This window comes from Elgaria multicarinata, chromosome 4 (genome assembly GCF_023053635.1).
Source record: "Elgaria multicarinata webbii isolate HBS135686 ecotype San Diego chromosome 4, rElgMul1.1.pri, whole genome shotgun sequence".
Classification (NCBI taxonomy): domain Eukaryota; kingdom Metazoa; phylum Chordata; class Lepidosauria; order Squamata; family Anguidae; genus Elgaria; species Elgaria multicarinata.
In genome coordinates, this window is record NC_086174.1 from 83,327,395 (window position 1) to 83,351,052 (window position 23,658).

The 23,658-nt window shown below is 40.4% G+C and overlaps 1 protein-coding gene across 4 annotated transcripts in view; it reads right to left on the reverse strand.

Annotated features, from left to right (window-relative positions):
- LAMA2 (laminin subunit alpha 2) overlaps positions 1-23,658 on the reverse strand; it is a 477,652-nt gene that overhangs the window by 104,677 nt on the left and 349,317 nt on the right. For 3 of the 4 annotated variants that reach the window (XM_063124695.1, XM_063124694.1, XM_063124692.1), the window contains 5 exons: positions 18,312-18,398; positions 15,935-16,128; positions 5,092-5,234; positions 4,461-4,559; positions 427-538 (listed from right to left, as the gene is read on the reverse strand). In XM_063124695.1, coding sequence (XP_062980765.1) covers positions 427-538; positions 4,461-4,559; positions 5,092-5,234; positions 15,935-16,128; positions 18,312-18,398 — 635 coding nt within the window. The remainder of the gene's footprint in view (positions 1-426; positions 539-4,460; positions 4,560-5,091; positions 5,235-15,934; positions 16,129-18,311; positions 18,399-23,658) is intronic. The other variant, XM_063124693.1, reaches the window with a different exon arrangement.

The window sequence follows — 23,658 nt, forward strand, 5'->3', positions numbered from 1 at the left end:
ATGTTAAAATGATGCGGGGCCTTTCTTCTTCTTTTCCAAATGAACTTTTTACTGCCTTGAAGATAAACAGCAGCAAAACAGAAGTTGCCCATTAGTTATTTAATCATAATAGCCATTCTTCAAGAACCAAAATGTTCCGGTAGGAACATATTTACGTTTTTATTTGTGTGTGTGTCTATTCTGTGCTCATAATTGGCAATTGACCAACAGCTCTAGCAAACGGCACCCCTTAGGTTGCAGGGAGTCTGCAATGGGTCTCGCTGTAGCGTCTCTAGTTTAACACATCTGAAGTCCAGGACTTTAATCAACTTATTCTGTTCAGCTCATGAACTCTTGTTCAATGCCTTGTACTATTATTCCTAAAAGGTGCTGCTTCACTTTCCTGGAGAGGCTATTGGCATTTTTCTTTCTTTCGTTCTCCAATACCTTCTGCAGCCTGGAGGGTGCCCTTGATGAACTGTCTAAGGCCCTTCGCTCTCTCATTAGTTGTCTCAGCATCCTGTCCAGTTTGCTCCCCATCTGCTGTCACCTTGGTCGCCTGGCGATACAGATTAAAGAAAAGTGTAATTAATGAACATGACAAGGAGATACTCCATCTGTCTGAATCTACTTGGAAACCTTACCTCAAGCAAGAGGCAATCAATGCATTATTGATCAGATATACTGGAAGTGACACACACTCTTTCCAAGTACACAATTACATTTTATTACTACTTCTACCATTAAAGACCCATCAGAGGCTTCATCCTTGATCCTTGGAAAGCAGCAGGGAAACAATAGGACACAAAAGAGGTTCTGGATGACATTATTCTTTGATTTTGTTCACAGATATCATTCTTAAAAGATGTAGGGCTCCATCCATGGTGAAAATACAGAAGTCCCATTGAAATAATGAGACTCTTGGGATTTCATTAGTCACTTCCATCCTATTGATTTCAATATCCCTTAAGAACACCCAGGTTATACCCCAGGTCATGACTTCACGATCTTTTTACATAATTATCACTATCATGTAATTTAACAACAATAAGGCTCTCTATTTTGCACTGTAAGCTGAATCCTAAATGCTTGTTTTCAGGGGAGAGAGATAAAAGAGTAGGCCTAGAACTTACATGTCCCCTTGCACATTCCCTCATCACTTTTCCTCACCATAGGACGAAGTGAATGATTTAATTGGGATATTGCAGAATGGGATCTTCCTGACACTGGGAGGATAAACCCCCACTTTTCAGAGGGTCTAATCTGGCAATTTCACTCAGAATTTATGTTCAATAAATATGGAATGTCATAGGGATGTACAGATTTTGTAAAATCCATTCCATCCATGTTTTGCTGATTCTCAGATGCCTTTTGATCTGTCATCTGCTCATTGACAGAATCAGATTTTTTTAATTTCCCAAATTTGCGCAAATTCATCTTTGCACAAATTCGCATTTGTGAAAATGTGAAAATCCCCCCCCAAATCCTCCTCCCCCAAATGCACAAATCCCCCAAAATGTGTATTTTTGTGCTTTAGTCTATGTGGAAAAGGCACATTTTTTGCTGTTTTTTTAAAAAAATGTTTTACATATTTTTCTAGGGCTAAATTTGAAAGTAAAAAAAAAAAATGCTCTGCAAATCTGTGTAATCTGTGTGACTTGGCAAAGGCTGGTCCACTGTGGAATCTGTAGGTCGAATTCATAGAAACTCATTTGATTCCATTGTGGATTTCTCCGACATCCCTCGGATTTCATGGGTTGGATTATTCACTTCTTCCTGTGGGAAATGCACAATACTTGCTCCTAATCCATTATGAAGTTCAGTCATTCATTCCTGTCCCCTAAAATGCAGTGTATTAAATCAAGTAACGTTTAGGACACATATTCTTTATCCTGAAGGTATTTTGAAGAACAGTCCTTTGGTTTTCTATCGCAATTTTTCACTATACTATGCACATGCAGAGAACTGAGTTCCTTAAGAGCACAAAAGCAGCCATCAAATCTGCTAACAGTATGCACTTTACTGCAAGATGGGAAAAGAAACAAACAAACAAATGTATTGTACTGTTTATTAATTGAAGTGTTACAGGTACAAAAAAATGATCTGAAGGGAACTGTTCTTTTCATTTTCCATAACAAATATATTCAACCACTTAGAGGTATGACAATAAAATGGCATGGCAATTGTACACCACTGTAAACCAATTAGGCTTTTAACTCTACGTGAATACGGATGTCCATCTGTCCAATGATAACTTACAACTGCGTGCATGTAAGCATTTGGTCCTCTGTATTGTGTTGCCAATTGAGGGAAACGGCACTGTTTCACATGATTTATCCTGGTTGTGCTTTTTATATTGCCAATCAGGGCCCCTTATATTGTATTTTGTATTTGTATTTTTAACTTGTTGGTTGTTTTTATGATGGTTTTAATTTTTGTGAACCGCCCAGAGAGCTTCGGCTATTGGGCGGTATAAAAATGTAATAAATAAATAAATGATCAGAAATCTAGGAAAGGAGATGGGTAAGACTTTCCTTTTCACTTGGCAAAACAACACAGATGACCACTAAGACTGCTATTGTATACTCACTTCCCTGGAGAAAGTCCCATTGAACCAAGGACTTAATTCTAAGTAGGATTGTACTGTACGGACTATATCCATGTGCTAGTAAGTTTCCATTTAGCAAATGGTCACCTGAAGTCAGCTGTTCTTAAAAGCACAAATGGCACAGAAGAAAGCTGAACTACTCTGCAAACACCATATTTCCAGATTCTCCTCTCTCCCTCACTGTATTTCATCAAACTTCTTCAACTTAGATTGCTTTGCCACTAGGTGGCACACTTTATATTAATATAATCCTCTTTCTGATTCATTCACTAATGAAATTCCAATTTCTGCACAGTTTGGAGTGTTTGCTAATAAAAGGAATAACAAACAACACTGGTGTCATCTCAAGAGGATTTTACCTCCTACAAAATAAAGGTGATTGTTTTTCTCCTAACAGTTTCCCCCCGCCCCTTCTAAATGAAGTTTGCTTGATAAGGACTAAGTCATAACTGAGATTTCATTTTAATATACAGTTTTCTCTCTCTTGCTTTGCCTGTGTTGGATTAGAAATTTAAATAAACCAAAGTGCTTTTACCTGGATAGGACAAATAGTAATGCATAACTTGTGGTAAAAGTAAACCATTTTCTATATTTTCTTTTGCCACTACATAGCTGAGCATCACCTGGACAAAAATTAAGGGGGTGTTTCTCTCTAAAAGGGCAGCCGTATGTGTGTGTATCTAAATTGAAGTAAGACAGCAACAAAATGGCTGCCCCATGCCATTTTCCTCAGTCAAAACCATGCCTCTCCCCACAGTTGTTATTAGCCCAGTTGGAGGGGTGAGGGAAACACAATTCCCTATTCCATGCCTTTCCCCAGGAGGTATAATAGCATCTTGTGTGTGTTTCTATTTCTATTGGGAAAATGTTGAAGGTGAAAGGATAAAATACCTCCACCCCCAACACTGTGGCACAAGCTAAACGTACCCCCGATACTGCTTATTTCTTAAGCAGACAATCCAGTCATGGATCTCCCACAACACATCTGGTTTAGCCCTCAAATAACTTTCACTTGTCAAGTGTAGAAAATGAAGTGGAAGTATATTTACTGAAGGTATCCCTTAAAGGATCTAAGACTGTAGCCACCAGGGTTTCTGCAGCCTCTCGTAATTGTGGAGCACATAACATGTGGGATTCCTTTGGATAATTTCCTTTCCCTGGATTCCTCTCACCTTTATGACTGCAAAAGTCCTTAAGTACTGAGGGACTGGGGGCTCATTATTCATATCCAAGAGGTCATAATATGTTGACAGGCATTTTCACTCAGATATAATAGACTGTTCTTATATCCAATTGGTTTCATTCATGTAATTATTAATGAGCAATTTGAAGGCATCCAGGTACCACCACCTCCTCCTCCTCCTCCTCCTGCTCCTCCTCCTCCTCCTCCTCCTCCTTCTTATTCTGTTTATTTGTGTTTGATGAACAAGGTGGAACAGTGGAGAATATGATTCTCAAGAGGTTCTTCTGGTCCACAAGCAACAATGATGTACTTGAAGTCCTTCTTATATATAGATATAGATATATTCTATTATGCCATGACTAGTGCTGGTACTGCAGCCAAACACACTCTGGCATGGATAACAAATAAAAGATTAATTTCTTAAATCATCAATGTATAATTTCATTTCATAAAGTTTTTTCCCCTTTCACTGTGGGCCTATTCTGACATTACCATACTGTTACATTACATTGCCATTGGTAGCAAGTTATGCTAGTACAGGAAGTATCCATATTATCAACAATTCCACATGATTTCCTGTATACAGGCATTACCGTTGACAACCATGTTCCTCGTGTATGCAAAAACAGGTACTGAAACATTGTTCTTCATACTGAATTCACGATCTATCCATTTCTGCATTGTACTCACCCTTGTCAACAGCTCATCCATCTCTGTCACAAGGGTACCCAAATTCTTCTGTGCCAACCAAAGGAGTCTCTCTGGTGCTTGCTGAGGTGAAAGTAAATGCTGAGGGAATAAAGTCACACATTTTACATTATGGATTTCATTTTTAATGAGGAAAAATTAAAGTTTTCTCACATTGCTGAATGACTTCCCTATTGACCTCAATTATTGTCACTGCAGACACATCAAAAACTGTTTATTTAAACAGTTTTTTATAGGACTACAAACAGTATGTGCATATCATCAAGGATTCCCAGCACCGTTCAATATGTTAAGTGACTGCTTTACTTCATCAAATGTTAGGACCATTATTTTACATTAACTGTACATACTTCACTTTGCCTGTTCTTACCATTCATTTCCTTCTAGCCAAGAGAACAAACAGTAATTACAACAGCATAGTTTACATATTATCCCTCTCAATAATGTATTGTAATAACTATTTAACCACTGTGGCATGTTTAAAGTAATCAAACCATTAATTCACCCTTTTCTCAGGTCTAAGCACAGCAACAGATGCCGATTAAAAATGTGTGTGTGTACTGGCCTGTGTTTCAGTGTGTGAAATCTAAAGCAGCGACGGTTTCGTGTATACCTTTAATTCCTGGGTTGTATTTTCAAAAGAATAAAGCATTTTATATGGCGGATGAAGCGGCCCACTTAGATTGACACTCAAAGCCATCTGGTTAAGCTGATCCAAGTCACGAAGAAGGACTCCGGTGCACTCATCATCACAAACTGTGGGAAAGGACAGTAAAGAATATTTATTCCAGCTAAACATTTGAGGCAGATGCTTGATATTTCGACTCTGAAATATTTTACAACGTACATAAAATTCACCAAAATATAAGGCCACTAAACTCCAATAACTAGTGCCTACAAAACGTGGTGCAATAAAGTGGGGATGGGACACAATATGTAAGCAGCAGATGGGATAAATGGGTACCTAATTGTCAACAACTTTTTCACAGGACAATGTGATATAAAATATGATTTGTTTAGGAGCTCAGCATATACTGAGTCACAAAGGCAGACCATAACACACAGTCCAGGGAAGTTTAACCATCTAATTTAGATTGAGTGGAAGGAGATAACAGAGGAATTAAATGGTAGTGGGGAAAGACAACAAAGATAAATGTGAATAAATGCATTGAATGTATAATTAAGGCACATTTCATTTATGGATTAGGACTAAGTGGTTAGCCAATGGCCCCACGACTTGAGTTGGGGCTTAATGGGACTGTCTTAGTGTCATGAGGAAAATTTCCAAGCATAATGTGGGGGGAAATCCCCTTGATAAAAAATCCCTCCCCCTCTCTTCATCAAGCCTCAGCCTTCCCTCCAAAAGCAGCTAGTAATGTCCAGCCACGTGCTTAGGGGTCAAACTAGCCCTCCATCAATCTGAAAGCAAATACTCCAGTGTACCTGGATTGAGGACTGGGCATTAAATGCACGAATCACACTAAAATTGTACATTGAACATACGAAATACATGATCTAACTGTCTGTCTATCTATCATTTCTATATCTGTATCTCACAGTCATTTATTTCAAGTTTTCATTCATTTATATCCTGCCATTCCTCCGAGGACCTCAAGATGGTTATGCCCACTACCACCATTTCTTCCTTACAACAACCTTGTGAGGCAGGTTGGGTTGAGAGATTATCACTGGCCATGATCACCATGGCAGCCATTTTATGAATGGGTAAGCCCCATTGTCATGGCAATCATTTTGAGACAACACCCATGAGACTTTCTCAAAATTCCAAACATGCCCACCAACCCAAAAACGTTGGGGACCCCTAGCTAGACAAAGTAAGTTAGACAAAGAAAAACTACTACTTCTTCATCAGCATGAATGGTGCAAATCCATTTTGCCTATGCTTTTATGATTAGCATTGTTCTCAAATCCTTTCCTTCATGGGCTAAGGAGCCCTGATCACCAATCCCGAAAGGGTGACTTTCAAAAGAAGGAAGCTCATGAAATGCCAATGGTGTACCTCTGTAGATCATAGTAGACAACCTCACCCCTCTGATTCTGGATTCATACATGTTTGTCTGAGGCTGCCAAAAGCTGAGGTGACATGTGGCTAACTAGAATTTGGAAGTACTTTGAGAAATGGCTTAAGAAGAAAATGTTCTCAAAATGGGACAAAATAGTATCACATAAGTTTTTAGGGGCCCTGATAGGCATAACACCAGGCACTTTCCCTAAGGAATTGATATTTTCCTGCTTTCTACGGATTATTTTTTGCCAGTTTTAAAGTGTTTTCTCCCTGATACATTCAAATGTCATATGAACTCTGTTTTCCTTTTTAAAAAACAATATTCAATATGTCTTTTTCATTATACTCAGATGCCTTTATTTTTCTTTCTGTCTACTCCACATCATCTCTATGGCATGCACATGCCAGACTGATAGGATACATAGCAGGGGTGTGCACTCCACCCCAGAATTATCTGCAGAGCATTTAATCTTCCAGAGCAGAGATTGGCCACTTCCAAACCCATCGATTTATATCAGAACGGAGACGTCCCCATCTGGAGCTTCTAAAGTCTCGGGAATTCTCTCTCTCTCTCTCTCTCTCTCTCTCTCTCTCTCTCTCTCTGTGTGTGTGTGTGTGTGTGTGTGTAAATTGATTATCTCCATATTGGAAGACGCTGAGTGGGATGAGCGATAGCTTTGATATTGACTTCTGTGGCTAACCAATTAGAAATAGCCACAGCGTTGTCCCTGACCATGTTCTCCTCCAATCGCAGTGTTTGGGGGAGTGGGAAACTCTAACTGGCTGCTGATTCTGGCCATGGGGGGGGGGGGAGAGGGAGCACGTTTCTGCTTGGACTCATAGAAGTCAATCATCCACATTTCCACAGTGTGAAAGTGCTGCTGTGCTGGCTGGCTGGCATGGTGAGTGAGAAAGCTTATTTATTTATTTATTTATTTATTTATTTAATTTCTATACCGCCCAATAGCTGGAGCTCTCTGGGTGGTTCACAAAAATTAAAACCATTCAAAGTATAAAACAACAGTATAAAACCATAATATAAAGTACAATATAAAAGCTCAACCAGATAAAAACAGCAGCAATGCAAAATTACAAATTTAAAACCATGTTATTTAAAATTTATAGATGGGAGAATAAAAAGGTCTTCACCTGGGGTCTAAAAGCATATAATGTAGGTGCCAAGCGAACCTCCTTAGGGAGCTCATTCCACAGCCGGGGTGCCACAGCAGAGAAGGCTCTCCTCCTGGTAGCCACTTGCCTCACTTCCTTTGGCAGGGGCTCACGGAGAAGGACCCCTGAGGATGACCTTAGGGTCCGGGCAGGTACATATGGGAGGAGGCGTTCCTTCAGATAACCTGTCCCCAAGCCGTTTAGGGCTTAAAATGTTAATACCAGCACTTTGAATCGGGCCCGGACCTGGACTGGTAGCCAATGAAGCTGGAAAAGGACTGGCGTAATGTGGTCTCGTCGGCCAGTCCCTGTTAGTAAACGTGCTGCCCTGTTTTGTACCAGTTGAAGTTTCCGGACCGTTTTCAAAGGCAGCCCCACGTATAACGCATTGCAGTAATCCAAACGAGAGGTTATCAGAGCATGGATAACTGTAGCTAAGCTATCTCTGTCCAGATAAGGGCGCAGTTGGCAGCCTGAGCTGGTAAAAGGTGCTCTTTGCCACTGAGTTCACCTGTGCCTCAAGTGACAGTTCTGGATCCAAGAGCACCCCCAAACTACGGACCCGATCCTTTAGGGGGAGTGCAACCCCATCCAGGACGGCAAACATCACCTCGCCGGACAGAAGAACCACTCGCTAACAGTACCTCTGTCTTGTCTGGATTGAGTCTCAGTTTGTTAGCCCTCATCCAGTCCATTACCGTGCCCAGGCACTGGTTCAGAACAGTCACTGCCTCACCTGGGTTTGATGAAAAGGTAATGTAGAGCTGGGTATCATCCGCATATTGATGACACCTCAGTCCACATCTCCGGATAACCTCCCCCAGCGGCTTCATGTATATGTTAAACAGCATAGGGGATAAAATAGAGCCCTGTGGAACCCCATGGCTTAGGAGCCACGGCACAGAGCAATAATCCCCCAGCACCACCTTCTGGAATCAGCCATCCAAGTAGGAGCGGAACCACTGCAACGCAGTACCTCCAACTCCCAGCTCAGACAACCTATCCAGAAGGATACCATGGTCGATGGTATTGAAGGCCGCTGAGAGGTCTAGGAGAACCAACAGGGTCGCACTCCCCCTGTCTCTCTCCCGACAGAGGTCAACCCACAGGGCGACCAAGGCAGTTTCCGTTCCAAAACCAGGCCTGAAACCCGATTGAAATGGATCTAGATAATCCATTTCATTCAAGAGTGCCAGGAGTTGTCCTGCAACCACCCGCTCAAGCACCTTGCCCAGGAAGGGGATATTAGCCACCGGCCTGTAGTTGTTAACATCCTCCGGATCCCGGTTAGGCTTCTTCAGGAGTGGTCTAATTGCCGCCTCTTTTAAAGAGGCCGGCACCACTCCCTCTCTCAAGGAGGCATTTACAACCTCCTGGACCCAGCCGGCGATCCCCTCCTTATTTGATGTAATGAGCCAAGAGGGGCAAGGGTCAAGCACACAGGTGGTCGACCGGACTTGGCCAAGCACCTTGTCCACATCCTCGGGCCTCACTAACTGAAACTCATCCAATAAAACTGAACCGGACGGCGCTCCAAACACCTCTACTAGTGGAGCTGCATTAAGTGTGGTGTCCAATTCATGACGAATCTGAGCGACTTTATCTTCAAAGTGCTGTGCAAACTCGTCACAGCGTGCTACCGAGGGTTCCACCATCTCTCGCCCTGGCCCAGAGTGTAACAGGCCACGAACCACACGGAAAAGCTTCTACACCTGAGTCAGGCACAGGGAGGCTCTTTATTTTAGTGGCTGGGTGCAGAGGGGCTCTGTCCAATAGGTCTAGAGGGTACCAGGTTGGAAAAGTCTGGAATGGTTTTTTTTAAAAAATTTTTTTTAAAAAATCAAGGCATTAATGGATCTGATTCAAACTTGGCATGGCTAAAGCCATCCTTAAGATCTATCATCATGCCATTTTTCATCTCTTTATGTATAAAAATTATGCAGATGTAAGCATTTTTGTTAATTTCCATTTAAAATTCCTAAAAAATCAAAGCATGAACTGATCTGATTCAAACTTTGTGGAGCTAAAGCCCTCCTTAAGAGCTATCACTGTGCCCAGTTTTATCTCTTTATCTTTCAAAATGAGGGAGCTGTAAGCATTTCTGTTAATACCAGTTTCCTGAATACTGAATGGTTCTTCAATGGGTAATTCAATGAGGCGGAAAGAGGGAGAGAAAGGGGGGCACTCTGAAATCAAGGCAGCGAATCACCTCTATGGAGTTCCAGATCCCCTAATACATAGATAACATTACATTGGGGTTCTTTGTATAATAGGGTTAAAAGGCATTATTGTGGTCTGAACAGCCACAAGGCGGCAGCTCACTGTGAGTTTTGAACCTATATATTTTGGGAACTAATGTGGTGCTAGGGCAGGAGTTAGGGAGGGAATCTGTGTGTCCCCCTCCTCTCCCTCTAAATACCATGCAAATTCCCGTATGTAATATATGGGGAATAATCAGAGTGATCTTCAGGTTGTTCTGTGAGAAGTAAGAGAATTATGTGAAGTGTTTCAAGCACTTAGAAAAATTGTGATACAAATATGAAATATTATTCATCTTCCATCCATTAAAAGAAGCCCTTCATATGCCTTTAGAGGGTTATGACTTGCTTAATCTTCAAGCACAGAGTCGTTTCAGATGCTACCGGTACTGTGCAGTGTAGAAGAAACCGGATGGCTAAATAATAGTGACATAATTACCTCATTCAGCAATACTCTGAACCATTCTACCGGACCAGAAGAGAAGCATTTAACATGTATCTTCAACCATTTATTAAGGGTAGTGGGAGATCAGTATTTCCACATTTCCTAATTATAAGGATACACCAATTTCATTTGATCTTGTTCAAGCAACACCAAACCTTTGTGGTTTCCTGTACAATGTTGTCACTACCGTCTACCATAAGGTGGATACATCTACAAGGGTCCTGGAATAAACTGACACATCCTAACTAACCATATGGCTTGCACCTATGTATGCGTTTAAATGTATTGAGCCTGATCCAACAGTATTTCCTGTGCAGCAGTAGGAGGAACTGGGCATGCAGAGTCCCTGTAAAATAAGCTGTGAACATGCCGATCAACTGGTTGGTGGGGAGAAGGAAGTGGAAGCTAAATCTAATACCTCTGCTCCACATTTGAAACACCTGACTGGGGTGAGTGCCAATATTTGACACCAGTAAGCATGTGCAGTGCTGGATGCTGGATTAATTTTATATTATGATTTTATACTGTTGTTTTATACTTTGAATGATTTTAATTTTTGTGAACCGCCCAGAGAGCTCCAGCTATTGGGCAGTATAGAAATAAATAAATAAATAAATAAATCAAACTGGGAAACCATGCATGCATATCCGTTTGCACACTGTTCCCACCCACTAGAGATTAATGTAAGGTAGCCTGCTTCCATTGAGCTTGGTTGGAGAGGCAGGTAGGAGGGGAGGCTCAAATTTTATACCCTCCTGTACTTTTTGATATTCAGTGAAACTCATGACAAACGGTTCTCGTTAAAAACTCAGGTGCGATGCTGTTTCAGTCAGCATGGAGCTAAAACTACATTTTTGCTGCAGAAGTAGAAACAACAGCAAAGCAAATCATTGGCCAGGAAGCAAATTGATTTAGTGCAGTGAGAAGGCAATTGCGAAGTTGCACAAGGAGGCACTGAGATGTTATTTTCAGTTACTTCCTTTCCCCACTAAATTCTTTTTGCCTTCTATTCCACATAGTCCTCCCACTAATTTGCCGCTTGAACTGAAGTGCACTGTAATTGCTCTAGGAAGGGGCGATATTTTCTACTTTACGCATGCATGTCAGAGAAACCTATTAGTGGCCCAAGTCTTCTCATTTGTGCACTTGTATACAGAACACAAAGAGAAAGAGCATTTCCATAAATAACATATGGGTTTAACACTGAGCTGTGTGTTTTATATACCAACATCTATTCTAGTTGGTCAAGGAGTCATACAGATCTGTCAGGCTGGAATTCAGAAACTGTAAATCAGATAAATAGCAGAAAACCATTTTATTTGAAAGACTTAGACTGGGTTTTGATTTGTTTTTGAAAGAAATATTTTGTTGTGCTAAACCAACAGATAGCAGCATACTAACAGATTTCCCTATTTAAACAAGCTTTTCCTAGTTAACCTTGAATAGTTGGCAATGAATATCACAAAATGGGATGCAAATGAAAACCAACTTCATTCAGCATTTTAGGGGGAAACCCTGAATCACTTATAAAGACATGAAACTACCCTGAATGAATAACTACCCTGAATGAATAACACTATAACATGTGTTCTAAACTTTCAGCATGAATTAACACCTCTTGCTTGAAAATTGAGTTGAAAAGAGGAGATGCATGGAGTTTGATGCTTTAATAAAAGAGACAGGATGATGTTACTTGAATACACAGGCTAGAATGTATCAGAGCAACAGAAAATGTTTCAGGGCGATAGTTATATAATTTATACATGGCTAAATATCTCCATGGCTCGGTCTATAAAACTGTCAGTAAGAATTTGTGTTCAGTATTAACAAATGCAGCATTATATCCAGATCATTACGGCTGTGCACACATGAAAGACAAAAATCATGCAGTGTTTCAGAAAAGAGTTAGTAGGAAGCACTGAGTTGAATCCAAAATTAGTCTAACTTAAGTCCCATTCATTTCAATAGATCTACTCTAAGTAGGACTAACACTGGATACAACTCACTGTGAGCAAGTTGTAACTTCGGCTCATCCAATGGCCTGGTTCAGACAACACGCTAAACCATGCTGCTTAATCACAAAACGGTTAAGGGAATGCATTAACCTTGTGTTGTCTTGAACCGGGCCAATGTGACTTTCCTTTCCTCTCTTCCCTAATGTGCCTCCTAATGTGCTCTAGATGGTTCTACAACCCTCTAAAGCAGATTGCAAGGCCATGGAAGGGGTACAGGTGGAGGGGTAACTACTCCTCTCCCCATTGTGCTGATGGAAGCCGTTCCATCAATGAGAGGAATTAAAAGGAAACAATCCTGCGTGTTCACTACGCACCCACTTTGCAAAACAAGTAGAGTACAGCTCAGACCTACCTTAAAAGTGAAATTCCTCACAAGAAAGCATGTTTGTAAAAACAAAGCAAATTATTTAATAAAAGTGTTTGCAAACAAAACTAAATTTTAAAATACATTGGTTTTGCAAATACAGGTATGCTTCCATGGTCAATTTTCAAAAGAAAGCTCTTTTCTAAGTCCTAAATCCAAAGATTCTCAGGATCAAACTGTCAGACTGTTACATTAATTCCCTACTTTGTAGCTAGCCCTGATAGTCATTGGTGTCCATGTGTGTGTGAACGGGGTGGGTGCGAGCAGGACAACTGCTCGACGGGCACTGGGCTAGGCTGGTGCGTCATCTGGATCGTTACAAAGTGCTTCAGATGCAATTTGACCTGCTACAGGCTGCTTTGGCCTGGATTTGATCGACTCCAGATCCAGATGGATTCAATCCAAATCAGCTAGCTTCAGCTTGGAATTTGGGTCCGGAGCCAAAGCGGTGCACAGCCCTATTGGAAACCAGTGCCTTACCCTTCAAAAGCAGCTATCAGCAACAATGTTGGAGATGATTTTGAAACTTCTTTCTACAGATTGGCTTGTCTAGATGTGGATGTATACTTAGGACAGAATCTTTTATATCATAAGCTTGCTTTGCTGACAGAATTTTCTAGAATTGCAGTTTGAAGCTTTGAAGCTTCCTTTTTCATTGGGATTTTAACGTTTGATGGTTTACTGCATTGAAAACCTGTCTTATTAGAATAATCTTCAGTAAATTTAGATATTATTCCAAACAACATCAGTATTAGGAAGGACTGCCAACACATTTTGTCTAAACATAAATTAAACGCCAATTGGAGGTCTGCTCTGGTGGAACGTTGACTCTGTAACGCTGTGTTCAGGCTTTGAAAATACCCCTTGTGCTCTTATACCCCTTATACACCAGCATTATATATGACTGGGGCAGACCTGGGTATAAACAAATGAGTCTGCTGCCATCCTGTGTAGTTTAACCCTGACTCATAACTTATTTTTTCAGGATTCATTTATGGTCAATATTTCTAACAGGTAATAAAGCAAATATCTTGCAATAAATAAATAAACATCAGGATTTAATAGCAATTTAAAGGTTTCATGCTCATGCTTAACTTATAACTCTGAAAATTTCCTTATCTATCTGTCTGATGGAAATATAACAACTATCCAAAAACAGATTTTGCCATGTAATTTTTGATTATCATTTTGTTAAGCTTAAATGTAGATAATCATAGGAAATTAGTCATGTGCTGCGGACAGAAATCAGAAATACAATATCAATTTTACAGTAACCAGGACCCAAGCAATTTTTAAACAGAAGGCAATCTATTAAAAAAAAAATGATAGTGGAGAAATCCAGTAGTGTTTTCAATGCTGAACTGGTGGTGATTTTAATACTTTTATAAAAAGAAAGTCTTTGTTCTTCAACCTCCTGTACTCCTTTCACTTGGCTCTGTGTTTTATTAGGAATGTGTGAACTGGCATGACCAGCCACTGCTACCTCTGAGATGTACAGTAGGGGGAAAATTCCTGACTCTAAGTAAATATTAAATAAAACAACAGAGTTGTTTGTTCAATATTAAGGAGGATGCTTTAAAAAAAATAAGCACAGAATTATTTGATAAAGTAGCTGTGAAAACTATGGCAGAAACTGAAAGGATCCTTTCTTGAGATACTTCTATTCCAGAGGGCAAGATCCAAACCTGGGATGAAATCATACTTCGGTGGCACAGCACATACTTTCCACACAAAGGTCATAGGTGCAGTTTCCCAGGTAGGGCTGGGAAAGCCCCATTTGAAATCGTGAAGCGATGCTGCCAGTTATTGTACACCTGTAATCTGCAACATGGTGTGGACATCTTTCTTTAGATTTTTAAAGAATATATATTAACTGAGAGGATGGCATACTGCAAAGTGGAGGGTTGGCCTTCAACACCATCTTTATTTGGGCTCAAAAAGGTGGCTTTGTGTTTTGGAGCCAGACTTCACCTTATATTAGGTTCTTGGGAAAGTTACTTTTCTTTTAGGGCTTTTCTACATGAGGCTTTCAACCTGCCATTTTAACTGAGCCTTCTGGATTCTTTGTGGGATTAAGACTGGCTCCTTTACATATTTTTCCAGTGTTTTTCTTCCTCTGCCTTTCTACATGTTCCATTACTCATTCACTGGGTGGTACTGCTGGAATAGCAGAATCGCACAAATACACAGGGTTCCATGCTGCCATTCACAGAAATACACAATTTTCCTCATTAGAACACCCCCACCCACGCTATAATGGTTGCAAACAACAGGAGAGGCCCTGAAAGATGACAATGTCATGTAAATCTCCCTCAAACCACTGTGAGGACTCACATCCATACAATAAATGCCTATGTAGAAAGACTCATCAGTTTGCCTTCTGGGTAATGAATGTTTTGTGTCTGGCCATGCCATCCAAGACAGTAATTTTATCAATGGGCAAGCCCTCCCCTACACACACATTGCAGTCATTTTCTGAGAGCACCAATGACACTTTCAAAATCCCAAACCTCTGATCCAAAAAGGTTGGGGACCCCTGTTGTAGACAATACTGAACTAGATGGTCCAATTCAGTATAAGGCTTCTTCAAAGATCTTCCACTGTGACTTGCTTCCCCATTCAAAGGGCAGTTCCCTTCGAAGCTCAGCCAAAGGATTCTAATGGCAGGCGCATGAAGCTGCTGGCAGTCAGTGTTTTTCTCTCCTCCATGAACAAGCAGAACAGTATTTCACTCATGAACACCACACACATTTTAGATTTCAGCGTCTACATGGTAACAGCTTTTCTACATGAGGCATTTATTGTGTGCTCATGATTCCTTGGACAACATTGTGATTCTCTAGTTTTGCTTCTGTTTTTCAGGGCACTTCCCTGATTTTTTTTAGAATGGGAAAAATGGGATATTATTGCTAAAAGCATATTTCTACTTGTGTATTTGCGTGATTCTGCTAAGGTACAACTCTTTGTGTACAGCTCGCATCTCAGTTTGAAACTGAAAGCAGGTAGAGCAGATTAATGGCCTTGTGTAGAAAAGCTTTAGATCTCAATGCAGTAGTGCAGAACACAGTATAGACACATGACAGGGGTCTGGGGATATTAGAGGTCTAGCAACTATCCTAAGAAACAAGATTCACAAAACAAGCCATCAAAACTTCAGAAGTACTGTTAATATACATACAAACACATGCTATGCCTTCACGAGCATGCCGGGGTTCACATCCTGCACACTTCCAGCCAGTCGATCCAGGTTTGCACGTGCATTGTCCAGTGACAGGATCACAGGGAACAGGCAGCGAACCATATGGATGACACTCACATTCTTGACAAGATCCACCAGGGATTCTTGGGTTCCCAGTATATCCAGAGGAACAACTACAGGTTGGAAAATTGAAATAAAAAAGTAAATTAGGTTTAAGAATCACCATGTCAATGGTTTTCTGTGAAGGAATCACCAAACAAGCAAAGCATGATTCACTTTTTTTTATTACTGGAGCAGGTCCTCTGTAGACATGTGGGGGAATGGAAGAACACTCACACACCTCAAGTACATAATGCAACTTACATTTTTGCCAACTTTCTCTATTATCAGGGGAGAATGATTTCATCACATTTGTGTGCGTATAACTTCCGCCATACAAAACATTAGGCACAAGGAGAGGAGGAAGAGCATCTATGCTCCCCAAACAGGGACATATGACAGTCCAATCTGGTTAAAAGTGTGAACCATACTATAGAGCTCAAAGAAATACAATGAAATATCCAGTCACATGGTACCTCAAGACAGGCTCTTTTATACCCAAATGTATGCAGAACACATCATGCGATGTGCTGGGCTCAACGAATCAAAGGCTGGAGTTAAAATCGAAGGAAGAAATATTAACAATCTCAGATATGCAGATGACACCACTTTGATGGTTGAATGTGAGGAGGAGCTGAGGAGCCTTATGACAAAGGTGAAAGAAGAAAGTGCAAAAGCTGGGTTGCAGTTAAACCTAAAAAAAACCAAGATTATGGCAACCAGCTTGATTGATAACTGGCAAATAGAGGGAGAAAACGTGGAGGCAGTGACAGACTTTGTATTTCTGGGTGCAAAGATTACTGCAGACGCTGACTGCAGCCAGGAAATCAGAAGACGTTTACTTCTTGGGAGGAGAGCAATGACAAATCTTGATAAAATAGTTAAGAGCAGAGACACCACACTGACAACAAAGGTCTGCATAGTTAAAGCAATGGTATTCCCCGTAGTAACCTATGGCTGCGAGAGCTGGACCATAAGGAAGGCTGAGCGAAGGAAGATAGATGCTTTTGAACTGTGGTGTTGGAGGAAAATTCTGAGAGTGCCTTGGACTGCAAGAAGATCAAACCAGTCCATATTCCAGGAAATAAAGCCAGACTGCTCACTTGAGGGAATGGTGTTAAAGGCAAAACTCTGAAGTACTTTGGCCACATAATGAGTAGACAGGATACCCTGGAGAAGAGGCTGATGCTAGGGAAAGTGGAAGGCAAAAGGAAGAGGGGCCGACCAAGGGCAAGATGGATGGATGATATTCTGGAGGTGACAGACTTGACCTTGGGGGAGCTGGGGGTGGCGACGGCCGACAGAAAGCTCTGGCGTGGGCTGGTCCATGAAGTCACGAAGAGTCGGAAGCGACTGAACGGATAAACAACAAAACTGGACCCATTTTGCAAATCTCCAATAGGCCTCAGAACTATTCTCTTTGGCCTCACCGTTGAAACCTGAAATGGCACGCGTGTTCCTGGTGGCGTGGAAACATTACTTCCCTAGTCTTGAAAACATTTCTTTGCTATTCACTCTAAATGGACTCATGTGTCGCAGCTTATTTTATGTATTTTATGCTTATTGTTGTTACCCGCCTCGATCCAATCGGAGAGGCGGGTAAGAAATAAATTGTTGTTGTTGTTGTTGTTGTTGTTGTTGAGTCATGTTCACTTGCTTATTCACTAAAGCTTATAAATGGTTCACAGAAATGGCACTTTCTAGTCAATTTTCTTTCACCTTATTTTGCCTGCTGTTTTGTTGTTCCTATGGGCAACACTTTATATTCTTCTTCAGCGAATTTCATTCTTTTGATGATTTCCCCATCTTTCTGCTTTAGATCTTGTTAACATCCCTATTCTGCTAAGCAAATTCCCACACATCCCACCAACAAATCAACCTGTTTATCAACCCTTCTAATAAAACTTCCAGTATGGAGTAGGCAAAAACCTCCCCACCATTTATGGGGAGGAAAAATTACTACTCAGCCCTCCCCGCAAAGGGAGCATCTGGCTAAGTCCCATACTAGAAGAAGGGAGGGAGGGTGGGAGCCAAAAGAACCAGAGAGGCTGATGGTTGGGTGGAGACGGCCTTTGAATCCATTGATTTGTTTCATTACAGTAATTTATGAAAGAATATGCAATGGCCCTCTTAATAGGCTAACAGGCAGATGTTCAATGATTGCTTATTCCTCTATTTCTTTCACTATTTGTCATCTAGTTGTTCACTGCTCCTTTCATTTTGATTATTCTCTTCATCTTTCGGTACCATTCCTTACCTTTCACAGTACTGTCCCTCGTATCCAGGCGGGCAAGCAGTGCATCGGTAATCATTGACTCCTTCCATGACACATGAGGGACTGAAACTGAAACAAAAAACAAAACACAAGGCTCACTCTCTTTCAGTTAACATATATCAGCTGCAGGTGATTTTGGGCCCATCCTTCTGTATATTAAAGAGAATGTCAAACTGCAACCATGTAGATACATAGAATGTATCTGACCATCTTAATGCTTTGGCTGTTGTGTAGCATAAAAATGCAATAAATAAATAAAGCACAGGGAGATTGGTATGAGAGGAGACAGTCCTTCAGGCTCCCAAGCTGCTCAGGGCCTTAAAGGCATGCACTGGCCCTTTGAATAGCACTTTGTGTGTTTGTATACAACCCAATATGTGCTGTCCCATATAGGCCCCGTTCAGACAACACAATAAACCATGCTGCTTCATCACAAAATGGTTAATTTGTGGTTAAGCAGCGTGGTTTAGCATGTTGTCTGAAAAGAGCCATAGCCATGTGGATGGAAAAGGACCAATCTCACCCCCCCTCCTCCTTCCGCCTTTTCTTCCCTGATGCACTTGCACATGTGGGGTGGGGTGGGGTGGAGTGGAGAAGAGGCTGCTGAGCTCTTGAACATAGAGCAGCTCTGCTTGTTGTTGTTTTTTAAAGCAAATTTCTTCCCACCATTTTCTCATTTTTAAAAAAGGTTTTTTTTAATTTATTTTCGCTCTTGACTGAATGATACAATGCAATGCAAAATCACACGTCTTCTCTGTTCTTTTGCATACATACACCAGTCATCCCAAAGTAAAACCGAAGACATTCTCTCTCACTCCCCCACCTCCAAGCCTAAATAAGCAGTGCTCGAATGCTTTCCAAATGGCAGGTGAAAATCAGATCTTAATACCTCTCTTACCTGCTTCTATCCTACCACCCAGCACCCAAAACTCCTTTCCAAGCTTCCAATCACATTTGAAATAACTCTGCACTGAACTCAAAAGTACCAAAAGCTTTGCATTGAAAAAACATGGAATCTCCTATTTGTAAAGAGCAGTGCACATTGAATGAATATTAGTCCAGTGGAAGGGCCCAGGGTTTCTACCCGAATTCGTTAATTTTCTTTCCTTGCCTCTAGGTATTGAATCTCAGTAACCAAGGGAATAATGCTGGTCAGCAAAAACAAACAAACAAACAAACACACAAACAAACAACAACCCTACTTTTCGTAACAGCTTTGCTTACAATTCTTTCTTTCTTTCTTTCTTTCTTTCTTTCTTTCTTTCTTTTAAATGACTAGATTCTAGATTTTAAATGACTAGTAAATTGAGATCAGAATTTGTGGTGCTCTCACCTAATTTGTGAACACTCTCACACAGCTAGCATGTAAATGCTCAAATTGCTGGCAAAATAAATGCCTTCAGTGTAAGTTACATGAACAAAAGTATTTTAATGTTCTGATCTTTAGCACATTAAAAAAAGAAGAGGCCCTTTATAAAAGAAGCCCAGGAGAAATACCCTGATCAAACTGGCATGCACACACACAGACATACAGAGTCTCTGCTATTTTGATTTAGAAATTAGCAGTGCATGTATATACATATCTACTCAGAAGTAAGCCTCATTAAGTTCATTAGGATTTAAGACTGTAATCCTACACCCATTTACTGTATTTGTTGCACTTTGTAAACTGCTGACCTATTTTATCTCATGTACAACACTTTGTTAGAGAGCGCTATATAAATTATTATTGCTATTATTATTTTACACTGTATAGAACAGTGTTATATATGTTGTATATTACATTGTGTATTATGTTGTTTATTTGCAACAGAAGAGATTTCAGGGATAGTCTCATATTGGGGTCTTGTCAAATCTCCAGTGGGACAGCATATACCCTATTCCACTTTGTGATTGTGGAACAAATTGAGGAGGAGCCTTTGAACCCTTTCAGGATATTTTAGCTTCTCTGGATACTCAAACCAACAATGATTTGATCCTGTTGTTGAAATTGATTGGAAAGAGAACTGTAGTTCGTTTTCTCTTTCCCCCCTCTCCACCTTAATAGCTGGAGAGAGTGTTGCTGGGCTGCATAAGCATTAGATATGTCTTAAGATTTTTGTTTGTTTGTTTCATCCACCACAGGAAACCGCTTGAGAATCGTGCTGTCCAATAAAATATATTTGAGCATCACAGAACACAAGGTCTTTATTTATGTATATTGTTCACACCTTTCCTGAAAATATTTATAAAACAGAATGGTGGCTTTCACAACCGCTGCATGCAACACACATTTTCAAACACCATCAGATGATTTCTGGTTTTATCCTTCCACTTTCTCTCCCTCCCGCTCTACTCCTACTTTGCATTTTAGAACAACACTGAAATGTCAGCTTGAGAGCATAGGGCCGCTCACTCTGCATTTCATTTCCAGAACACTTTCCTCAGCATGATTCAATGGCTATGTTTTTATGCACAACATCAGTCCAGTTGTACATAGTAAAACAGGTGCATCACCATCAACCTGCTCTAACATTCCTCTGAATGTCTGCAAAATTTACCTGGATGTGGGACTGGAACTGGATCAATTTCCAAGGCCCTAGAGTGCAGTGATGATGCCTTTACCACATGCCAGGTCCTGGAGTCAAGAACCTAAAGCAGTTCCTATGTCCTGCTTTATTTTATTCATTAGAGGTGGCATGAAGAGTCTCTTGCGTTGTAGATGCTGGTAAGCAGCCACAAAGTGCATCCAAGGAAGCTGAGAGCCATCCACATCTCCGTGAAGATGGAATCCACCCTTGCCCAACCTGCTGCCCTCCTGATAATCTGGACTTCAGCTCCCATCAACTTCAACCAGTATGATTAGGAATGCTGGGAGTTGTAGTCCAAAACATCTGAAGGGCACCAAGTTGGGGAAAGGCTGATGTAATCTCTACACAACAGAGGCTCAAGGACACTTTGGACCAGAAACACACCCAAATGGTCTGGAATCTGGACTGAAAATAATAATAATAATAATAATAATAATAATAATAATAATAATAATAATAATAATTATTATTATTCTAACCCGCCTCTCCATCCTAATCGAGGCGGGGAACAACAGGAAGTATAAAATACATAAAATATTAATCAAAACACAGTATACATTGTTAAAATACCTGATGGAACGCCTCTCCCGACATGAGCCTACCCATACATTGCGCTCAACATCTAAGGTCCTCCTCCGAGTGCCTACGCCGAGGGAAGCTCAGAGGATGGCAACAAGGGAGAGGGCCTTCTCAGTGGTGGCCCCCCGACTGTGGAATGATCTTCCCGATGAGGCTCGCCTGGCGCCAAAGTTGTTATCTTTTCGGCGCCAGGTCAAGACCTTTCTCTTCTCCCAGGCATTTTAAGCAGCATTTTAACAGCATTTAATAACGTTGAGTTTGTTTTAATGGACCCCAGAATTGTTGTTTTAAATGAATACTGTTGTTGTTTTTATACTGTTTTTATGTTTTTTAAATTTTTTGTATACTTTTAATGTCTACTATTTTTAATTGTTGTAAACTGCCCAGAGAGCTTCGGCTGGGGGGCGGTATATAAATGTAATAAAATAAATAAATAAATAAATAAATATAATAAAACCTCCTAAAAACATACTAAAAATATACTAAAAGCATCATTTTAGGCTGAAATTTATTGAAAAGAGTTGTGTGGTGTGTCTATGTGTGTGTACCACCCAAATAAGGTGTGTGGGGCTTGCTGGGAGCCATAGGCTCTTTTTTTGTTGTTGTTGAAATATGCATAGGATGGTGCCCTTAGTTGTAGGTATTTTCCAATCTTCATATTGATTACGCCAACTGTCACTGCCAGAAGTCCATGCCATTTTTTTTTAAAAAAAAAATAACCACAGAAACTTTAAGGTAAGACAGTGCGATCTTTGAATGGGTGGGTTTCTTTCTGCTTGGCAAAGCTGCTTTTCTGAACGTTAACAAAAGACACTTTTGCAATTATAAAGAAGTAAAGGATCTCCCCATTCTCAGGATTCAAACTCAAGTTTACTATTCCTGATCACATCAGCTGACCGATGTGCTTGCTTTATTTTTTCATTCACCCATTTTAAACTACTAGGCGAAATTATTGCAGGAATATTCTGATACAATCTTTAACCTGTGTGCAAAATGAAATGCCAAAAGCCCTGAGGGGCATGTGGAACTGATCGTGTGGAGGCATTTCTACACGAGGCTTTCATCCTGCACCTTTACTGAGGATTATGCTTCCGGATTCTTTGCGGGATTAAGATCGCCTCTTTTACATGTGTTTTAAGATTATGCTTCCGGATTATGTTTTAAGATTATGTTTTAAGATTATGTTTTAAGATTATGCTTCCAGATTCTTTGCGGGATTAAGATTATGTTTTAAGATTATGTTTAAGATTATGTTTAAGATTATGTTTTAAGATTATGTTTTAAGATTATGCTTCCGGATTCTTTGCGGGATTAAGATCGCCTCTTTTACATGTGTTTTTTTCTAGGTGTTTTCTTTCTCAGCCTTTCCATATGTTTTATTATACAACCACTAAATGGTGCTGTGATATAGTGGAATTTTGCAATTTCGCAAAGCTCTCATTCTGCAATTTCTAAATAATACTGTACTTTCCTCATTAAGAAAACAAACACGCTAATGGTTGCAAAGCATGGGACAGGCCTGCTAATGTAAAGGACCTGCTAACTACTGTGAGTGAGAAATCATGAGTGCCCAATAAAGACTGGTGTAGAAATGCTCTAGTGTCAGAAATGTATCCAAAATGTGTTCAGGGTTTGTGGAAATGTTGGTCAAGAGGGAGAGGAGGAACACCATTGTTGGAAGCATGTTCTGTTACATTTGCAACAATCTGTACAGCAAATGCTGAGCCAGATCGATGCTAAAAAAGAAAAAGAAAAAAAGCAGTGCTGTGGCAGTTGTAGCCACATGCAAAAACTTCCCCTTTGCTACAGTGCAGTCAGCAGCATCCTCTAACTTGCTTATAATGCATTAAATCAATAGTGCTTGAATGAGTAATAAAATTACGCCTTTGCAAAAAATGTAAACAAATTGATCTACGACTCACAAACTCATTATTCAACACATTTTCAACTCAGTAAAAACAGACCCACGAAGCAAGTCACACTCTCCAGATTTGTTTGTTTTTTCTAGCACATCACATTGGAAACTGAATGCTGAATGAAGAAAAAGGAAAGCATCTTAAAATGTTAAAGACTTAAACATTGCCGTTAGGATTACCTACTGTTAGGATTATGGCCTCTGAAGTAAAAGTAGAAGAGAAATATATGCAAGGCCTTGTACTCTGTCTGGGGAAGACTGGAGT